At 58.2% G+C, this 20,216-nt stretch overlaps 1 protein-coding gene across 1 annotated transcript in view; it reads left to right on the forward strand.

The window, feature by feature from the left end:
• GSE1 (Gse1 coiled-coil protein) overlaps positions 1-19,897 on the forward strand; it is a 51,656-nt gene extending 31,759 nt beyond the window's left edge. The window contains exons 4-16 of the mRNA XM_060000867.1: positions 1,816-1,991; positions 2,388-2,585; positions 3,197-3,388; positions 3,839-4,137; positions 4,927-5,251; positions 7,591-8,204; positions 9,416-9,528; positions 9,767-10,037; positions 11,456-11,569; positions 12,368-12,733; positions 14,381-14,659; positions 17,898-18,001; positions 18,690-19,897. Of these exons, the coding sequence (XP_059856850.1) occupies positions 1,816-1,991; positions 2,388-2,585; positions 3,197-3,388; positions 3,839-4,137; positions 4,927-5,251; positions 7,591-8,204; positions 9,416-9,528; positions 9,767-10,037; positions 11,456-11,569; positions 12,368-12,733; positions 14,381-14,659; positions 17,898-18,001; positions 18,690-18,824 (3,186 nt within the window). The 3' untranslated portion in view covers positions 18,825-19,897. The remainder of the gene's footprint in view (positions 1-1,815; positions 1,992-2,387; positions 2,586-3,196; positions 3,389-3,838; positions 4,138-4,926; positions 5,252-7,590; positions 8,205-9,415; positions 9,529-9,766; positions 10,038-11,455; positions 11,570-12,367; positions 12,734-14,380; positions 14,660-17,897; positions 18,002-18,689) is intronic.
• Positions 19,898-20,216: the final 319 nt, after the last annotated feature.

The raw sequence follows: 20,216 nt of genomic DNA on the forward strand, positions 1-20,216 counted from the left end.
GTGTAGAAGGCTCATAATACCCGGGCGGGGGTCCCGGGCTCCCTGCCCTGACCCGGGCTTGGCGCACGCGCGGGTCCCACCCTTAGCTGCTGCTTCGTGGCCACCCATCCCGGGAAGGGCAGGTCGGAGTTCACGCACCACGAGGGCCCCGCCGTGAGCGGAGGGGCTGTGCCCACACGTGGGAACAGATGTGGCCGCTCATTAAAAACTCCAGTCAGCGGCCTGTCTCCTCCAATTAGCGATCACTGCCGCAGCGCCCACCCACCAGCACGTTTGGTAAACATGGTGACGGATGGGCCCATCAGTCTCTGCGGGGTCACCGTCTGCTGGTGTGGAGGTGGAGGGGTCGCCCAGGGGGCTGCGCAGTCTGTCTCTTGCCCCCCAACCCAGGGAGTGAGATGGCTGGGGGTCTCTGCTGCCCCATCTCCTGACTCTGACGGGAAGGTTACTGGCAGAGTCAGGGCTGGAGGGACAGTAGAGGGTGTCTCCTTGGGGACAGACTCTTGTCACCGCCCCACGTACAGTGGTCATTCCTGGACACGCGCCACATCAGTGAGGAGACAGGGCTGTGGCCCAGCGGCAACACCGTGGGTTTGGGGTGGACGGACCTGGGCCCACGCCCTGCTTGCGGCAGTGGGTCAGGGGCGGCCGGCCCTGGCACCAGGTGGCGGGCGTCGTGCCATCTGGCCAAGGAGGGGCCGGGTTGTGGAGCTTTCGGGGCTCAGGGGAGGCCTGGGCCGAGATATCCTCACCCTAGGCTGAGCAGGGTGTCACGGTGACGGAGCCCCCAGACTGACTCCCACGTTCAGAGCGAGAGCCCCCGGCTGCTGTTGGCGCTCAGTGCCTGCTGTGCGGCCCCCTCTCAGCCGTGTGAATGACCCCAACGACAGAACCTTTCGATGTGTTGCGGACGCTCCTGTGGGCGGGCGTGCAGGACGTTCCTCCGTGTGGCCGGGGGTTCTGGGGGCCGCCTCCTCCCCCGTCCTGCCTTGCGTGAGCGCTTTCTGGTCTCTCGGGGGTCTGCCTTCCCCGCCAGGCCCCAGGTCACTCTCTGTGTCCGGGAGTCTGGGGCAGGCGGGCCCACGGCCCTGCCCCCATCAGTGTGCAAAGGCCCCAGACAGCTCTGGCCAGTTGTGCTCTGGTCGGTGCCCCGGCCGCCCCGGGGTTTGTCCGGGGGACAGGTTGGCATGCCCTGCCCAAGGGCAGCAGCAGCTTCTCGGCCACGTCCTCCATGGGCATCGTGGGCCGAGAGGTATCTGTGACGCAGGCCGGCAGCTGGCAGCACAGCTGACGCCTCGGCCCCTCGGGATGCCGGCACGTGCCTGGCGATCAGTGGCCAGGGGCTCCGCGTGGTTCTGTCACAGCTGCTGCAGTGCAGAACTCACCGCCGGGGGTTGGGGGTGTGTGCGGGGACCACCGTCATCCAGCTCCCGCGTCTGAGTTTGGAGCAGCTGTGACCTGTCGGAGATCCGTGCTGGGAGGGCCTGGGCGGCCCTACTGTGCTGTGTCCCCTGGCGGACACTCTTCTGGACCCCAGTCCGATTCTGGGGCATCTGTCCTTTCCTGTCGCCCAGATGTGTTTCAGTCCGGACCCCCCCATCATTGGAACCCGTGTCCTCCCTTCTTTCTGTTTCGCCTGCCACGCCGCTCATACCGCAGGTTTGGGTGGAAAAGCGTAAGGAAAGGCCATCTCTAGATCGTGCTCTAAAGCTGGAACCCCCCCCCCCACCCCGAGTCTGGAGGAAGGCCTGGCTCGTCGTTGGCCGTGGTCGGAGCCGCCCGCCCCTGCCCTGACCCGCTCTTTCTGTCCTCTAGCAAGACGCTGGCTCTCGGGGCAGCGGCAGCGGTCGGGAACGCCTCATCGTGGAGGCCCCGCTGCCCCAGGAGAAGGCAGGGGGCCCGGCCATCCCCTCCCACCTGCTCAGCACCCCCTACCCTTTTGGCATCTCCCCCAGCTCGGTGGTGCAGGACTCCCGCTTTCCTCCGCTGAAGTAAGTGCAGGTCGGGGCCCGGGGAGGGCACGCGTGCTGGGCTCTGGACCCCTGAGGCTCTGGCCGCCAGGCCAGCTGCACCAGCTGAGCCCAAGAGCCGCCAGATGGTGGCTCAGCCCCGGGCCGGCTCTGCCGTCTGCCCGACCCTAAACCCCCAGTCGGGGGCTCCCGGGGCCAGGGGTCCCTCCAGGCCGCGGATAGCGGCCCTGCGCCCACTTGGTGAGGACGGCAGGGGGCTGGGGGGGCCCAAGGAGCAGCAGCTGCCCACCTGTTCCCTGGGCCTCCTGCCAGGACCTGTCCTTGCGAGGGAGGCATGGTGGAAGTACCGGGAGGTTGGCCCGTTTCCCGGCCTGGGGCTCACCTCCGCCTTTCGTCCTCTGTCCGTCCCTCCCGCAGCCTCCAGCGGCCCGTGCACCACGTGGTGCCCCCCAGCACGGTGACGGAGGACTACCTGCGGAGCTTCCGGCCCTACCACACCGCCGAGGACCTCCGCGTGTCCTCCCTGCCTCCCCTGGGCCTGGACCCGGCCACCGCCGCGGCCTACTACCACCCCAGCTACCTGGCCCCGCACCCTTTCCCCCACCCGGCCTTCAGGTGAGGCGCCCCAGACCTCCCCACCCACCCTTGGGCAGACACTGCTTGGGGCCAGATTCCCAGGGAGACCCCAGGCGGCCGCCCCTCCCAGCCCTGCAGATGAGCCGTTAGGACTTTCCCCCCAGAGGGAAATTCTGTCCGAGCTGGCCTCGCCCCAGCCCCTCCCTCTCCCGCCATCGGCTCCACTGGTGCACTTACGCGTTAAAGCGCAGAGCGCAAGGTTTGTGTGCGACCAGGAAACCCCGCTGGAGACGGCGCTGGACCACTGCTCTACGTAGAAGCTTCCTGCGTCCTCCGTGACGGGTCGGCAGTTATGCTGTGGACCACCCCACCCCAGACCTGGAAGTCTCCTCACTTGGCCTGGGGTGGCCAGCAGGGCCTCGGAGCCCTGAGCTGTTACCATCTGTTGGCCTCTGGGAGGAAGGGGCTTTGGGTCTGGCTGTGGGTGTGGACCCTTTCTTCAGGGCCTTCGTGGAGGCTCTGTGGCCGTCCTGCCCTGTCCAGCGCCCCTGGATCAATAACCGTACCTGGCCGGGGCACCTGGTGGTAGGGCTGGGTCTTGCCTTTTTTCCTTTACGTTCCGTGTTCACTAGCCCCATCTTCTCGCACAGGATGGACGACTCCTACTGCCTGTCGGCCCTGCGGTCCCCCTTCTACCCCATCCCCACCCCCGGCTCCCTGCCCCCACTGCATCCATCAGCTATGCATCTCCACCTCTCTGGGGTCCGCTACCCGCCCGAGCTCTCGCACTCGTCCCTGGCAGCACTGCACTCGGAGCGGATGTCCAGCCTCAGTGCCGAGAGGTAAGTCCCGTCCCAGGCCGGGTGTCTTCTGCTCTTCCCTCCCCGGATGGCAGAGCCTGGCTGGGCCGTTCGTGTGTGGCCAGGCGGGCTCCTTGGCCACTCGGGTCCTGGGTCTGTTCGCCTGCACACGGGGCGGTGACGGTGGGTGCTCTGAGCTCCTGGCCAGTGCCTGGCGAGGCTGCATCCTCAGAATCTCCAGCCCCCGGCCGTGAGCTTTCCATGGCGCTTCGGGAGTTGGTGCACACCTTTTGATCTAATGGACTTTGAGTCTCTTAGCGCGTTAAACTAGAGTAGAACCCGCCTCACCTCCCGTCACCGTTCGGATGGGAATGCTGGCTTTTTCACAAAAACCTTGGTCTCGGGTGTCAGCTCCTTGCTTTTGGGGGTTCTCCCTAGCGGCCCGGCCCGGCCCCGAGCGCCCCCGCACATCTCCCTCTGCTCGCCCCGCAGGATGCAGATGGACGAGGAGCTGAGGCGGGAGCGCGAGCGCGAGCGTGAGCGGGAGGCTGACCGCGAGCGTGAGAAGGAGCGCGAGCGTGAGCGTGAGAAGGAACGCGAGCGTGAGAAGGAGCTGGAGCGCGAGCGGGAGCTGGAGCGTCAGCGGGAGCAGCGGGCCCGCGAGAAGGAGCTGCTGGCCGCCAAGGCGCTGGAGCCGGCCTTCCTGCCCGTGGGCGAGCTGCACGGGCTACGGAGCCACGCCGCTGAGGAGCGGGGCAAGACCTCGGAGCAGCTGACCCCAACCCGAGCAGGTACCCGAGAGGAGGACCGTGCGTGGGGAGCTGCGTGCTGGGGGGCTCCCCGAGGAAAGGGCCCTGCCGCGTAGCGTCTGCCCGCCGGCCTGGAGCAGATTCACACCATGCCTTTTGCAAGCTACGCGCCTGATGTCCCCGGACAGGGAGCCGGGGGGAGAGGCACACGACACAGAGAAGACAGATGTAGGTAGACAGCTGAAAGACTGTGCACCGTGGTAAAACGTGACATAATTCTTAGGAGGGGATAGTTTTAAGTATTTGTTAGCTTTAGTTTTTTTTCTTTTTTGCCGTACGTGGGCCTCTCACTGTTGTGGCCTCTCCCATTGCGGAGCACAGGCTCCAGACGCGCAGGCTCAGCGGCCATGGCTCACGGGCCCAGCCGCTCCGCGGCATGTGGGATCTTCCCGGACCGGGGCACGAACCCGCATCCCCTGCATCGTCAGGCGGACTCTCAACCACTGCGCCACCAGGGAAGCCCTAGCCTTAGTTTTTAAACATTTTATTTTATTATACGTACGCGTAATCTAACTTGTAGCAACCGGCTCGGGTGATTCCCAGAGTTCAAGTCTGCTTTGGCGTGTGGGCGTGAGCCTGCCCCACACACCCACACCCAGCGTGTCACCCAGATGAGGCGAGTGCCCGGGAGCATCCATGCCCCTGGCTGTCTTGGCCCAGCCGCGGGGAGGCCCTTGGAGGGTGGTGCACGTCTCCTCCGGGAGGACGGGCAGCGGGGAGGGACTGAGCCTGGCGCTGAGATCCCGCCGTGACAGCCTTTCTCCCCCACAGAGAAGCTGAAGGACGCGGGCCTGCAGGCGCCCAAGCCCGTGCAGCACCCCCTGCACCCGGCGGCCGCCCCGCACCACCCCGTGCCCGGCCTCCTCTCCACCCACGGCCTCTTCTCTCTGCCGGGCAGCAGTGCGGCCACGGCCCTGCTCCTCCAGCGCACCAACGAGGAGGAGAAGTGGCTGGCGCGGCAGCGGCGGCTGCGGCAGGAGAAGGAGGACCGCCAGTCGCAGGTGTCTGAGTTCCGGCAGCAGGTGCTGGAGCAGCACCTGGACCTGGGCCGGCCGCCGGCGCCCGCGGACGCGGAGCACAGGCCTGAGAGTGCCAGGTGGGCCCGGGGATGGGGGCGGCGTCTGCACGAGGGAGCCTGCGTGTTGCCACTTGTCTAACCCCCGCTTTGGCCTGGAGGAGGGAGCGGTGAGGAGGGAAGGCGGTTGCTCAGGGGCGTCCATCCCCGAGTAACCTGTGTCTACAGCCTCGGCCCAGCTGCTTCCCAGCAGCGACGCTCGCGGCGCCTGAAGGAGGGCGACGGAGAATTTTCATTCAATAATTATGTCCTTTCCATCTCTCTCTGCCCAAACTTTTTTTTTAATGAGAAGGGGGACTCTCTTTAATTTTTAATCAAACAAAAAATTAATTTTACTGCTTTTGTAATTTTAAAAAATACTCGTTTTTCCAGCCCTGTTCTAAAAAATTTCCAAGAGGCCTTTGCACCTGTCTCTGGGACCCCTGGCTGCCGACACCTGCCTTGTGAGCTGGGCTCCTTCTTCTTACAGCTGCCCGTGGGGCCTCGCCGCTCCCCGTCTGCTGATCTGGCTGTCACCTTGTGTCCCCCACCGCACCTTCCCTCCCTCCAGGGCTCACTCTGAAGGGCCGGGCTGAGACCCACACCAGAGGTGGTGGCGAGAGCCTGGCCAGGCCTGGGCACACTGGACCCCGCTCGCCTTCTCCGGGCCCATCTCCCTCAGCTTTGCACAAAGGAGCTTGGGTGGGAGGATTTCTGAGCCTCTTGCCAGCCCCTGGTGTCCACGGTGCTGGGTTTCTGGGTCGGAGGCGTTGTAAATGTCCACTTGTTCCCTCCGTCTTTCTCCAGCTTCTCGCTGACTGGTGGGTTTTTTTCTGTGTCCTGGGCATGGCTGGCCCGTCCAGCAGTCTGCATCCTGCCTCTGCATCCACTGAGGGGATTCGCTTGCTAGTTGGGTGTGACCGGGAGTGCACTGTGGCCAGGCCCCTGCCTGGGTCTCCTACCTCCTCCGGCCTCTGCTCCGCTCAGCGTGGCCACAGCGAGGTCTGTGCTGCAGACGGTCCCTCTGCTTCTCTGGGCCCGTCCGAGGCTATAGAGGGGCTATCTCGTCTGCTTCTGAGCTGCCCTCTGTTCCTCTGGTCCCCGTCACACCCAGGGGACTGGGCGAGCAGTCAGCACACGTCCAGCATCTCCTGATAAATTCAGGGCGTGCTGACACCCGAGGGTGGCTTCCTCTGCTTGGGGTTGCAAGATCCCAGCGCAGCTGTCAGGGCCTGTGTGCTGCTGTCCCCAGCGGGGGTGGCCTCTGCCTCGGTCCTCACCTGGCCTCGGTGGTCCCCACAGCAGCGCAAACCTGATGGTCTTTTGGGCCCCTGGGCTCCGGGTTAGAAAACCAGCCTGTACCTGGCTACAGCACGTGAAATATTGCTTCGCTAACAGGTTTCATTCCTCTGCTGTTTACTTGAGGACTTAGCGCTTCTCGATATGGTTCCCTTGCGTATCCGCCCAGCAGAGGCGCAGTGGCCTTGGTGGCTCTGATTAGCCGGCCCCCTCCTCGGCCCGGCAGGCGGAGCCCTGGGAGAAGGCTGCTCACGTGCCTGCCGTGGCTTCCCCTTCTGTCCCCTCAGACCTTACCCTCGGTCTCCGTGGCAGCGTGGGGCTTCCCTTAAGAAAATAGATAAACTTTGGAGAAGCAGCGGCCACGTAGTCCTCTGGAAGGTGAATGTTGTTTTAAATGCACCGAGGAAAGAGGCACTTAGTTTGGCTTCGGGGCAAAGCTGCGTGTCTGATGGAAGGTCCTCTCCCTCCCTCCCTGTGTGTCAGGGGCGCGCGCTCCGGCAGGTGGCCTGGCTCCCTGGACAGGCCCCAGCCCGGGCCTTGAAGACCCTCTGGGCGTAGCTGCCGGCTGTGAGGGTGTCCACGGAAGCAGGTCTAGGCCGGGTGGGCCCCCGAGGCCGGCCTCTTGCTGCTGTCTGTGAGCACGGAGGGAGAGAGGAGGCCGGGCCCCCTCCGCGTGGCTCGCCTGGAGTTGGGATCACCCGGGGGCGGGTCTGTTCTCAGCGTGCTCGGAATTCAGGAAGCGGTGGCACAGGGTGAGCTGCTGTGAGGTCACTGGTGAGAGACGGGCTCGAGCGGGTCTGGCCGGGCCGGGACTGTCTCTGCCCTAGACCCGCAGAGCCCATGTCGGGCTCCCTGTTCTCTCCAAAGCGGGCCTGCACACGCCTGCCGCGAGCTGTCCACAGAGAAGGCGGCGGAGCGGAAGGCCCGTCCTCCCTCCAGCCCTGGGACGTGGCCCAGAGGAGGCCTCCTGCTCGCCCCTCCAGCTCTGGCCGGCTCGGGGCTCCCGGCAGGCGGCCTGGGGGCCAGGGTGGCTGGCGCGCCTGGGCCCTCGCGGCTGATGGCTGCTTCCGCTCCCTTCGCAGGCCGGGACCAAACCGTCACGAGCCGGGAGGCCGCGACCCCCCGCAGCACTTTGGCGGCCCCCCGCCCCTCATCTCACCCAAGCCCCAGCACCACTCGGTGCCCACGGCCCTCTGGAACCCGGTGTCCCTGATGGACAGCACGCTGGAGACACGGCGCGCCCCCGAGGGCCACCCTCTGCACGGCCACCCTGCCCCGTTTGAGCCCAGCCGCCAGGCGGCCGTCCCGCTGGTGAAGGTGGAGAGGGTCTACTGCCCCGAGAAGGCGGAGGAGGGACCCCGGAAGCGAGAGGCCGCCCCCCTGGACAAGTACCAGCCGCCGGCCCGCGAGGCAGGGGGCCTGGAGCAGCAGGCCTTCCCCCCCGCGCCCGCGCACTTCCTGGCGGAGCTCGAGCCGTCCACCCAGACCGTCCTGGGCCAGCCCCGGGCCCCGCTCGCCCCGCCGGCCCCCTTCGGGGAGACCCCCGGGCCCCTGAAGCCGGGCTCGCCCTACCGGCCCCCAGCGCCCCGGGGCCCCGACCCCACCTATGTCTACGACGAGTTCTTGCAGCAGCGACGGAGGCTGGTCAGCAAGCTGGACCTGGAGGAGCGCCGGCGGCGGGAGGCCCAGGAGAAAGGTCTTGTCCCTGGCGGCCGCGCCCTCCCTCCTCCCTCCTCCCTCCTTTTCCCTCCTCCCTCCTCCCTCCTTTTCCCTCCTCCCTCTGGCTTTCTGCCCCGGGGTCTCAGCAGCTCCAGGGAGCAAGTTCACTGGCTTCTGCCTGACACTTCTGGGAAGACAGACCTGGGCCCCTCGTCTGTCCTGCCACAGTGCGTGTTATCCCGAAAAGCCAAATTGTAGACTGTGAAAACAGTTCCACAGACACGCACATTTAATAGGTGATGAACAGAGGCCAGTAAGACGGTCTGAAATATTAACAGTGCAGCGTAAGGGAGAGGAGGCTGTCGAGAGGGTGGCCCAGGGCCCGGCGGGGACTCCTCTCCTGGGGCTGCCGTCCCAGTTGCAGGCGGGTGGGCGGCCTGGGGGCGGGGGAGGCGGGAGCTCTGGCTGCCTCTCCTTCCTGCTTCTGCACAGGGTGGGGTGGGACTCAGCCAGCGGCACCCTGGGTTCCCCAAAAAGCTACGGAGAACAGGCGAGCAGGCCCAGGGCAAGCATGGCTGTCCCCTACCTTCAACCCCTGTCAGACCAGGAGGGATCAGGGGTCCAGACCAGTTTCTTCTGCATGGTATTAAATTCCGCTTCTTAGCCGGAAGCGGGGGCCAAGGCCGAGAGAGTCTTGGTTGGTCTACGTTGTTGGTCTAGGCTAAATGTAGAGCCCCAGGAAGCTTTCTCTGCTCCACTCACCTTGTGAGAAGGCGGGGGGAGAGCCCCGGTGCCCTCGGGTGCAGGGGTTCTGTTCTCTGCACAGGAGTTTGCATGTATGCTCTATACCTTTGAGGGGACAGGGACCTGAGTGTGCCTGTCCCCTCTCGAGCAGGAGGGAGTGGATGTGCACAGACAGCCTTGGGCTGCCGTGGACGTGGATGTGGCCCCGGGCCTGTGTGATGAACGGTCCCCTGCTGGGGGATCGGTGCTGGCCAGGAGACCGCGTGGTCACTTGGGGTCTGGATCCAAAGGAAGCCTGGTGCCTGCTTTCTGCCCCCCACCTGCCAGCCCTGAGAAGCCTTAGGACTAGGGGTTAATGCACATTTCCACCTGGGGTGAAAGGAGTCTGGCTTTGGGGGTGCTCAAAGGGCGGTAGGGTCTGGCCTGCCAGGTGGAGTGCCCTGTGTGTGCTCACTGGCGAGTCGAGGCTCCCTGCCCAGCTGAGTAGATCCGTTCCACCTCCAGGATACTACTACGACCTGGACGACTCCTACGACGAGAGTGATGAGGAGGAGGTTAGGGCCCACCTCCGCTGCGTGGCCGAGCAGCCGCCCCTCAAATTGGACACGTCCTCCGAGGTATCTGGGGCTCGTCGCTGCGGGCAGGCGCGGGGCTGGGCTGCTGGCACTCACCTCGGTGCCTGCCTCTGGGCTTTCCCACGCTCGTTGGGACGCCGTCAGGGCCCTCCTCCTCCCAGGCCCGGCGCGGAGTGGCCACAGCACAAGAGCTTCGAGGACCCCAGGAGGGGCCCCTGGGTCAGTGGAAGCACGCCACTGCCAGTGGTTTCAAACTCATTTGTTTTCTTTCCCAATCTAGAAGCTAGAGTTTTTGCAACTTTTTGGCTTGACCACCCAACAGCAGAAGGAGGAATTGCTGACCCAGAAGCGGAGGAAGCGGCGGCGGATGCTGAGAGAAAGAAGCCCGTCGCCCCCGACGGTTCAGAGCAAGCGGCAGACGCCTTCACCGAGACTGGCGCTGTCCACCCGCTACAGCCCCGACGAGATGAACAGCAGCCCCAACTTCGAGGAGAAGAGGAAGTTCCTGACCATCTTCAACCTGACCCACATCAGCACTGAGAAGAGGAAAGGTGAGGCCTGGGTGGGGCGGGGCCTCGCCAGGAGGGCTGAGGGTCTCTGAGGAAGGAGGCGGGGCTGCGGGCTCCTGGCGGCGTCCTGGGGCTCTCGGGCTTCCTCTCGGCTCCCCTGTGCTCTCACAGACTTGCCTCACTGTCTCCGCTGTCACACTTCTCTCTCCGTCGGAAACTTGCGCGGCCCCCTTCAAAGCCTGTTTGCTCTTGTCTCATCCCGGGTGGGATTGAAGACGCGCTGATGTTCTGTGCACAGCCCACCGTGAGCTTGCTGGCTGCTCTTGGCCCTCGCCAGGTCTCCCAGCACGTTCAGCCCGCCCTGCGTGTGGGGTGGACGTGCGCCTTCCCGAGCAAGGTGCTCAGGCTTCTTGGTAGCGGGTGTTTTCTCTTGGCGGCCGCTCTCGTGGCCGCTGGGCAGAGCCGACAGCCACTGAGTGGACAGTTTGCCCTGAGAGATGCTTCCAGATCGCTCTGGCCACCAAGGGCCATGTCGGGGCCGACTCTTGGGCTGGAGCCCGTGGTGCGGTCTGAACACTTTCTGGGGCACCTGCTGCCTTGGTGTGCCGCTCACGCTCACTCAGTGCCAAGATGGTGGCACAGGTGAAAACTAGGCCTTCCTGGGGTGCGCACCCCCACGTTCCCCTTGCTGGCACTCGCTCCCCTCTTTCCAGAAGGAAGAGGAAAGCAGAAGTGCTTCTTGGTCATCTAGTTACTTTCACTTATTTCGGTAGCGGGGGTGTAGCATTCAGTTACTGTGTGGAACCAGTGAGCTGGCGTTCTTGCTTTCTCTTGAAGGGGCAGTGACACGATTACCAGGGCAAATCCCTGGGAATGCGCATAGTTTTGTTTGTAAAGAGAATCTTTGTGCCTGGCTTAATTCCTGGAGGAAGCCGCCGGCGATGTGGCCACTTAAGTTTCAGTCTGCGAGAGGCCCCTGAACTGTGTCGGGAATCTGTGGCATCAGATGTCACCAGGTCGGTGTCCCTTTTCCCTAAACGGCAGCCGTCGTGGGATTCGCACTCGCGTGGCAGGCGGCGGGGAGGAGACTGTGTCAGGAAGCAGCCTGTGCTTCCCAGGGTTCTGTGGGGCTCTTCGGGGTTGCTTCCTGTGTCGGAGCCAACTTTTTTCTCTTTTAAATAAGAATTCGTTCCCAGAAGCTCGCAGGTACCAGTCATTCGCTGCACACACACAGCTGTTCTCGAACACACCTGAAATGTTATGTAGTAAAAGCTGAGAGGAATCTGGGCTCGCTGTAAAGTGCAGTTTCTTCCTCTAAACCTAGCCTGTCCCCGTGGCTTTGTGTTTCTTGTTCTAAAGGACTCGCGCCTGCCGGTCGCGGCCTGGGCTGGACTCCTGCTCTCCTTCCCTCCCAGGAGTGACACGATCCTCTTGTTAATCTCGGGCTGCTTTTCTCATAGACAAAGAGAGGCTTGTTGAGCTGCTCCAGGCCATGAAGCAGAGGGCGCTGTCAGCAGCGGTGGCAGACCCGCTCAGGAACTCTCCGAGGGACAGTCCTGCTGGGTCCCTGAGCGGTAAGGCCAGCCCCATCCGCCACCGCCCGGGACTGTCCCGGGGGCTGCCCAGGGTCAGAGGCCACCACCCCAGGTCGTCTTCCTCCTGGACACAGCGTGTGCTTCTTTCTCTCCATCTCTCTCTCAAGCTTCCTGCGCGTGGGAAGGATCTCCTCGGCCGCAGCGCGAGCCTTGGCAGTCGGGGCTCTGAGGGTTCAGGGGGAGGGTCCCGGCTGCGGCAGACTGTGCCCGGTGGTCGGCGTGGCTCTGGCCGCCGTCCGTCCGCCCAGCGGTGGCCCGGGTCTCAGCACCTGCTGCTTGGGCTCTGTGCTCCCGTCCATCCACCCTCCGCCCTCCTCCCGGCGTCTTTGTCTTGCTTTTTCTGCCTTGCAGGCCCCTCCAGTACGTGCTTTCACACCTTCTGTCTCTCTCTCTTGTGGCTCTGACTCTCCTGCACTGTCCTGCTGACGGAGCAGGAAATCTTGTTGGTCTGGCCCTGTTCTCAGCTCTTAACTGGATCTTTCCGGTCGGGTCGGGCTACGTAACTTCCTGCCTTTTGGATGACTGGAAGCGACTTGCTTCTTTCTTCAGATTCTTCTTCTGCCTCTCAGATGCCCTCCTGGGGCACCTCTCAAGGATGGCCTTGCTGCTAAACACACCCCGTCTCAGACCACACAGTGCACACTGACCGTTAATTAAATGGCTCCGGAGTCCGGGTCCTTTGTCCTAGGTCTTCATTCAGTGTAAGCTCTAGACATCAGGGTTGGCCCGTTCACATTTGCAGGTCTTAACGTGTTCCTCACTTTCTGTCTCTAAAAGAACCAGCCACGCAGCAAGCCTCTCTGGATACGGAGAAGCCTGTGGGTATCACTGCTTCCTTGTCTGACACCCAGAAGGCCACGGAGCCTGGGAGACTGGAACAGCTCCGGCCCCAGGAGCGAGTCCCGGAGCCAGCCCCCGCCAGCGGCGAGAAAGCCAGGCCGAGCGAGACCCCTGGGGGCAGGAAGAGCCTGAGCATGCTCCACTACATCCGGGGCCCCGCGCCCAAGGACATCCCCGTGCCGCTGTCCCACGGCATCAACGGGAAGAGCAAGCCGTGGGAGCCCTTCGTGGCGGAAGAGTTCGCGCATCAGTTCCACGAGTCCGTCCTGCAGTCCACCCAGAAAGCCCTGCAGAAGCACAGAGGTAACGGGGCCGCCTGGCTTTGTTGAGGAGCGCCGCTTGGGGTGTGTGAGGCACCTGGCGGTAGAGGCGGGCTTTGCCTCTGCGGGTCCAGGGTGGGGCCTGAGAGCGCACCGCTTGGAGCGGGTGCCCGGGTGCTGCTGCTTCGTGGACCACACGTCAGGGAAGCTTAGCAAGAGAGGCCGTCTGAATTTAATAAGGCCCTTCGAGGAGGCTTTTCAGCAAAAACAGGATCCATGCCTTCTACAGCTGAATGATTTCCCAGCTTCCCCTACAGACTCACCTGGAAAGCTCCCTGTCCTTTGATAACTAGACCCAGCGAGCACTTTGTGTGACACACTGGTTGCTCCAGCCCCGTGTGTGAGCCCCCAGATTCATGCCCCTTGGACATTTTGGTGGGAATCCCTGCAGGTCAGAGAACAGGGGTCAGTACATTTCATTCCCGTTGATTAGAAAAGAATCCTCAGTGATTAAATCACTACTGAGTGTAAGATAAATTTCTGTACACTCTAGTAGCCAGAAGAAAGTATAAAAGAAATTTTACTCCTGCAACCTGGAAGAGCTGACTATTAGACATACAGCTCTGACGTCAGTATCCTTCAGGTAAATTAATGCTGTCAGCAGAGATGAAATGATACTCAAAGCAAAGGGCAGTGGTTTTCGCAGTGACCTTTGAAAACAACCCTCCAAGGCAGGAGGAGCGCTTTATGGGAAGTTTGTTGTGAATTTACTTGAACCGTATTTTTCCAGAAGGAAACGTTTTGACTGTGTGACTAGATCAAACCCCTCTGTGCTCCCCCCTAAGACACACCCACAGAGGCTTTTCGGTGGCCTGAGGACACATTTTTCCTGCCTCATTTCAACCATTCCCTGATGTTACACCTGTTTTGTCCGGACTTTAAAGTCACCCAGCCCCTGACAGTTTGGGCCGTACCGGTCCACTGACTGCCCGAGGCTGCTGTCCACGCGGGGAGGACCTTTGCGCCTGTTAGACCACCAGCAGCAGGGCCACAAGGCAGAGCGGACCTTGTCTACACAGGCCCCCGCCAGTTAGCAGCCTCGTGGTAGCCGGCAGGGCACGGAGTGTGTTCAGGGACTGGAGCGTCTGCATTTCCTGACGAGCAGGGGCAGATACTTACTGAGGGCCCACTGTAGACCAAGCTCAAACCCACAGTTTCACAGAACACGACTTCGGAAGCTCAGGGCCTAACACAGCTGAGCTCGTACCCGTGGTGCGATTAATTGAACCTAGGCCTGCTGCTGTCTTATTTATTTATGGCTGCGTTGGGTCTTTGTTGCTGTGCGCGGGCTTTCTCTAATTGCGGCGAGTGGGGGCTACTCTTCGTTGCGGTGTGCGGGCTTCTCATTGCAGTGGCTTCTCTTGTTGCAGAGCACGGGCTCTAGGCGTGCGGGCTCAGTAGTTGTGGCTTGTGGGCTCTAGGGCGCAGGCTCAGTAGTTGTTGCTCTGCCTGCTGCCGTCTTTACGGCTCTTTTCAGCCCTCCTGATGGTGCCGTCTTCGGTCTCCGAAGGGCACAGGCCTCACCATGCTTCGTCTTGTCCGCGGCGAGACCTCAGTCACGCTGACTCCGTCGCCTGCCCCCAGCACAGGTCCCCATGGGCCCTGTGATGAGCCGTCTTCTCTTCCCCAGGAAGCGCAGCTGTGCTGTGTGCAGAGCAGAACCACAGCATCGACACCTCTGTCCACTACAACATCCCCGAGCTGCGGTCCTCCAGCCGGCTGCCTCTGCCCCAGCGTGACGGGCAGCAGGAGCCCCCCGCCGGGAGGAAGGGCCCCCTGGCACAGGAGGTGGACCCGGACTCAGAGGAGGAGGAGGACGACGACGGAGAGGACGACGACGAGGACCCCCCGAAGCGCAAGTGGCACGGGATCGAGGCCATCTTTGAAGCTTACCAGGAACACGTAGAAGGTACGCAGGGGAACGGGAGGCAGGCCCAGGCGAGGGGCCCGGGAAAGGCAGGGAAGGAAAGCTTAACAGGCCAGTCAGCACCAGATTTTGTCACCGGGCTGGGGACTAAGTCATGGCACTAGCTCTCAGGGTTCTCAGGGTCCCTGGGCCACAACTAGGCAGAAACACCGGAAGGTACGTCTCCGTCAGCCGTTTCACCTATTTCCAGAACCGTTCCTCGGGCTTCTGTGGGTGCCCAGGCTGGCTTACAAGGGCAGTTCCTCACGGACAAACGTGAGGCCATCCTCACTGGAGGAATTTAGGCACCAGGCGCCCGTCCCCACTCAGCGTGACAGCGCAAACCTGGGCCTGCTCGCCCTCTGCTGTCTTCCATGCACTTGTAAACATTGTATCAGTCCTGACGCTTGTGGCTACGCACAAGGGTCCTGGAAAGTGCAAAGCTGCTTCATTTAGCTGAGCCCCACGTGGCCCAGAGGCTGCTCAAGTGTGCAGCATCTGGGCGACGTGGTGGCGTCCCCCACGTGCTCTGTGGTCCTCCTGGACTAGAGCTTTGTACAGGAGGCGAACCCTTGTTGGCCACCAGCATGTCAAAACCCAGGCCAGTGCCAACCCCAAATTCTGTTTATTACCATATCATACAGGAGTCTTAATTTTTATCATGAATATCATGATCCTTTCAAATATTTTAAAACACGCCAAGTACAATCAAGAGGAATGCCAGTGTCAAGTCCTACATTTTATTTACTTTTTATTGACGTGTATAGTTGATTTACAGTGTTGTGTTATTTTCAGGTGTGTAGCAGGGATTCGGTTACACATTCGGTTCGTTTCCATTATGGGTTTATCACAGAACATTGAATATAGTCCCTGTGCTATATACAGTGGGACCGTGTTGTTTACCCTATTTTAGGTATAGTATCAACTCCTACGTTGTTTCCTTTTCTCCTTCAAATGAAGCCCTCGTTTTGAGCTTGTTAAGTTCATATATATCCGGAAGGATATGTGTTAATAGCATTCCTTTTTATTTTAACACAGTGAAATGTATCCGTCTTTTCTGGGTTTATTTTTTGGTGCCTTGTTGGAATTCCTTCCCTACTCCAAGGACATGGTAACAAGTGCATTTCCTTCTAAGTCTTCAAGTTCTGCTTTTCTTATGCGTAGAATTCATTTCTGTGGATGGAGTAAGGTAGAAGTGTAACCCTTCTTTCCCACCCAGACAACCAATTATCCTGGAGGTTTATGGGGTACCCTCTTCCCCATGGGGTGTGCTCCTGGCAGGCAGTGTACCCCCCACGTGCCCAGGCCTGTCCCTGTGTCACTGCCGTAGCGTTGCAGCTCCCCATTGTCTGGAGTAACTCACCCTGACTTCTGACAGCTCAGCTGTTCTTGGCCCTTGGCTTTCCCTGGTGAATTTTAGGATCGCCTTTTTTGTTCCACCCAAAAAAACGGTTAGATTTTCAGGTACACTGAATTGATAGAGTTGGGGAAAATGGCCATCTTTGATGGTGATGTTATCCCACCTATGAATATGGCGTTACATCATTTTTGCTCCGTGAGCGGCTGACCTTCCTTTTATTAGATCTAACTGTAGGTATCAGTTGTCACTGGGGATGTTTTAGTGTTCGTCGTCCCTTATTCCTTCGATGATCATAGATCATCAGGCCTGCCAATAAAAAGTTTCATTCTTTCCTTTTGAATTTTGTATACATTTCCTTTTTCTTGTCATGCTGCATCGCCTAGGATCATTTGTAGACTGTTGAACAGGGACACCCGTGGGGCTCTTTTCTGTGAAACTTCACAAGCGCTCCAGTAAGTTGCTGCTGAGTTTTCTGGTGTGTGGTTGTTGAAAGTCAACTAATGTATTCTGTAGATTTACTGAGATGACAACCTTGTTTTTCACCTCTTGATGTTTTCTGATGTTGCTTGTTTACTCCTTGCTGAATTTGATTTGGTAGTACTTCTAAGATTTTTAATTTATATTCTTAATTGGTATTAGATTGATTTTATTGTACTTTACCCTGCTATCATGATTGTTCTAGCTTCTCTAAAATCAGTCAGGTAGCCTTCCCTGGCTTCCACTCTCTGAAACACTTCATGTAAAGGAGGGATTTCTTTTTTTCATGCCCAGGAGTGGGATTGCTGGATCTTACGGTAATTCTTTTTTTAGTTTTCTGAGGATCCTCCATACTCTTGTCCATCGTGGCTGCACCAGCTTATACAGGAGGGCTCCCTTTTCTCCACACCCTCTCCAGCATTTATTGTTTGTAGATTTTTTGATGATGGCCATTCTGACCAGCGTGAGGCGGTACCTCGTTGTAGTTTTGATTTGCATTTCTCTAATAATTAGTGATGTTGAGCATCTTCTCGTGTGCTTTTTGGCCATCTCTATGTCTTCTCTGGAGAAATGTCTGTTTAGATCTTCTGCCCTTTTTTTTTGATTGGGTCTTTTTTTTTGATGTTGAGCTGCAGGAGCTGTTTGTATATTTTGGAGACCAATCCCTTGTGGGTCTGATTATTGCAAATATATTCTCCCGTTCTGTGCGTTGTCTTGTCATTTTGTTTATAGTTTCCACTGCTGTGTAAAACCTTTAAGTTTTAAATTCAGTCCCATTTGTTTTTTATTTTCATTACTCTAGGAGGTGGATCAAAAAAGATCTTGCTGTAGTTTATGTCAGAGTTCTGTTTTCCTCTAAGAGTGTTATGGTATCTGGTGTTACATTTAGGTCTTTAATCCATTTTGAGTTTATTTTTTGTGTCAGGGAGTGTTCTAAATTTCATTCTTTTACATGTAGCTGTCCACTTCTTATTGAAGAGACTGTTAAAGCAGGGATTTGTTCTTGATGGTTTGAAGTCACTCTCCTGTTAAAACCAGGCTCAGTATCTTTTGGAAAGGCAGAGATTTTACTTTAAAACTATAAATTTTTAACAGCTTAAAAGTTTTCATATCTAACCCTTACCTTTTTATCTTTCTTTTTGAAAAATGCATTTTAAGGCTATACATTTTCTTTAATTACTTCCTAACCTGTATCCCTTAAAATTGCCTTTCAATGCTAGATCCTTGGTTCTCATTCCACTGGGTTGGATTTACTTTAGTGATACTTACCAGCATGATGGAAGGGCTGGGAGCAGTGTGGTCCAAAGGAGAGGACTTTGCTGGCAGCTCTAGAGAGAGGGGAACACTCGCCAGGCCTGTGGCCCCTGCATACAGGAAATGTGTCAACATCACTTGTCTTTTCAGAGCAAAATCTAGAGCGGCAGGTGTTACAGACGCAGTGCAGGCGGCTGGAGGCCCAGCACTACAGCCTCAGTCTCACGGCCGAGCAGCTCTCCCACAGCATGGCGGTGAGTCCCAGGGCACCACACGTGGGGGAAAGGAATGAAAATCGGCTCCTGGGGGGTTTTCTTAAACACATAATGCTTATTTTTGTTCAGCCTTTCGAGTCTGGGTTCAAGAGCACCCATACAGACAAGTTTTGAAGGGAAATTGTGCCCTTGAGAGATGAAAACAGTCTCAGCCTAAGGAGGGAAGCGTCGTTCATTTGCAGACTATTGATCCTGGAAGGGTGACGATGCTGTGTATATATATCGCCTGTGTCAAGTCTCGCCCTCCTGTGATTTGCTCAGGAAGATGGAGGGAGGAAAGCTCTTGAAGTGCTAGTCGGACTCCCCCCGCAGCCAGGCTCAGCCCTGCTGCGGCTGTGCTTCCTCCCGTCCACGGGATGGGGGCTTGTCTCAGATCGGGTCTCTTGGCCAGTCCTGAAGCAGCAGGACATGTTTTATAGCGGCAGGACTAATTTTTCAAATCTCAGCGTTGAAGCTGAGACGGCAGGAGACCCTGTTCCTATGAGCGAGCGCAGGTACTGTAAGAATCCGAAACCTCGGGGACAGTCAGAGCTGGTTCAGAGTGCTGAAGGTCGGCCTCCAGCACATTCGTGCATTCCACACACACGTTTCCTTAGCATTCCACACATACGTTTCCTTACCGCGTGAAATGAGTGCTTTACGTGAATTTCTCTCTCTCTCTCTCCAGGAGTTGAGGAGCCAGAAACAGAAGATTGTTTCAGAAAGGGAGCGACTCCAGGCAGAACTGGATCACTTACGGAAGTGCCTTGCGTTGCCTGCAATGCATTGGCCTAGAGGTTACTTTAAGGGATATCCTAGGTGACGGTTTCCCTTGCACTAGGCCGAACCTATAGTATAGAAATATTATCTATTTTATTACCTTGAATATTTAATATTTTTCACTGGGAGGTTTGAAGCTTAAAGAAATGAGAATGTGCCACATGCATGAAGCAAAGGATTCCAGGCTCCAGAAGAAAGAACGAACTCGCCTTGACTTCAATGCAATTGAATCGCCTTTGTAATTCAGCGAGCAACCCCTGTAGAACACCCAGTTTTTTCTTTTTAAAGGCAGTTTTATTCTTTCCCCACGTCATGATTTTTTAATCTGAAGATGAAAGGCTCCATTACCAACACTAAAATCCAATCGTTTCTAGCCCCTGGGTGTGTAGGACTGGACCGGACCGTCGGTGTTCTGTCTTGGTTGCCATGTGACTAGGCCTCGAGAACCCAGGTGGTTCTGGCTGCAGGGGGTGGTGGCCGGTCTCAGTCCTCCCCGGGACTGAGACCTACCTTCAGTGGAAGGGAGGTGGGGTGCATTTTTAAGTAAAGGGCTTATTTCAGTTACTTTTTCTGCAAAATTTTCTTCAAAGCAACAGGTCCTAGGAGCACACAAAGCAACAGTGCTGAAGCCTTACCCAAAGGCTTTTCCCCAGAAAAGCTCTTACCTTACCTAAAGATAAAAAGCGAATCGACAAACTGAAGGTACCTTTCTATTACTTCACGGGGGGAATGTACAGAGCTCTGTGTACACATTTATGCACACCCACCAGATTGTTACTGCGGCAGGTAGGGGTGTTTTCATACAAACGTAAATTTTTGAGAGGAAAGTCAAAGGTGCTTCAGCCTTGTACTGTGTATATATATTAAAAAAACAAAGTTTTGTATGTTTTTATTACTTTAATTATTGTTATAAAAAAGCCTGCCATTTTTAATATGTGGTTTGGAGGGATTTTTGTTGTTTGTTTTCTTGTTTGGGGGTTTTGTTTGTTTTTGTTTTGTTTTTCTGGGCAAAAAAAAAAATCCTTGCTTTTTAGTGTTTGTACTGCTGCTGGTCAGGACGTTAAGATATTGAAGTGTTTTTTAAAAAATTAAAGAAGAAGAAAAGTAAAGAGCTTACCACTGGCGCCTATGCGATCACTTCATTTTTGAGTTGCACCAGAGTGGTGATGTAGAAAGCCATGGTTACGCCTCACTTCCTCTTGCGCCCCGCCCCTGCTCCGGACAGCAGCCAGTTCACCACAGCCCATGCTATGAAGCGAGGAGGGGCGGGCTCCAGTGGGAGCCAGGTGGACGCTGTGTTGCACCTTCACGCACGCAGGCGCACATGGGCTTCGGTAAGAGCCTTCGAGGAAGGGAGCGGCTGCTGGGGCAGGATGCTGAGGTGTCTTACGGCAGTCTGTGCAGGTGCAAAGTAGAAACTGTATAGGGTTTATTT

The sequence above is a fragment of the Delphinus delphis genome, chromosome 20, assembly GCF_949987515.2.
Source record: "Delphinus delphis chromosome 20, mDelDel1.2, whole genome shotgun sequence".
NCBI lineage: Eukaryota > Metazoa > Chordata > Mammalia > Artiodactyla > Delphinidae > Delphinus > Delphinus delphis.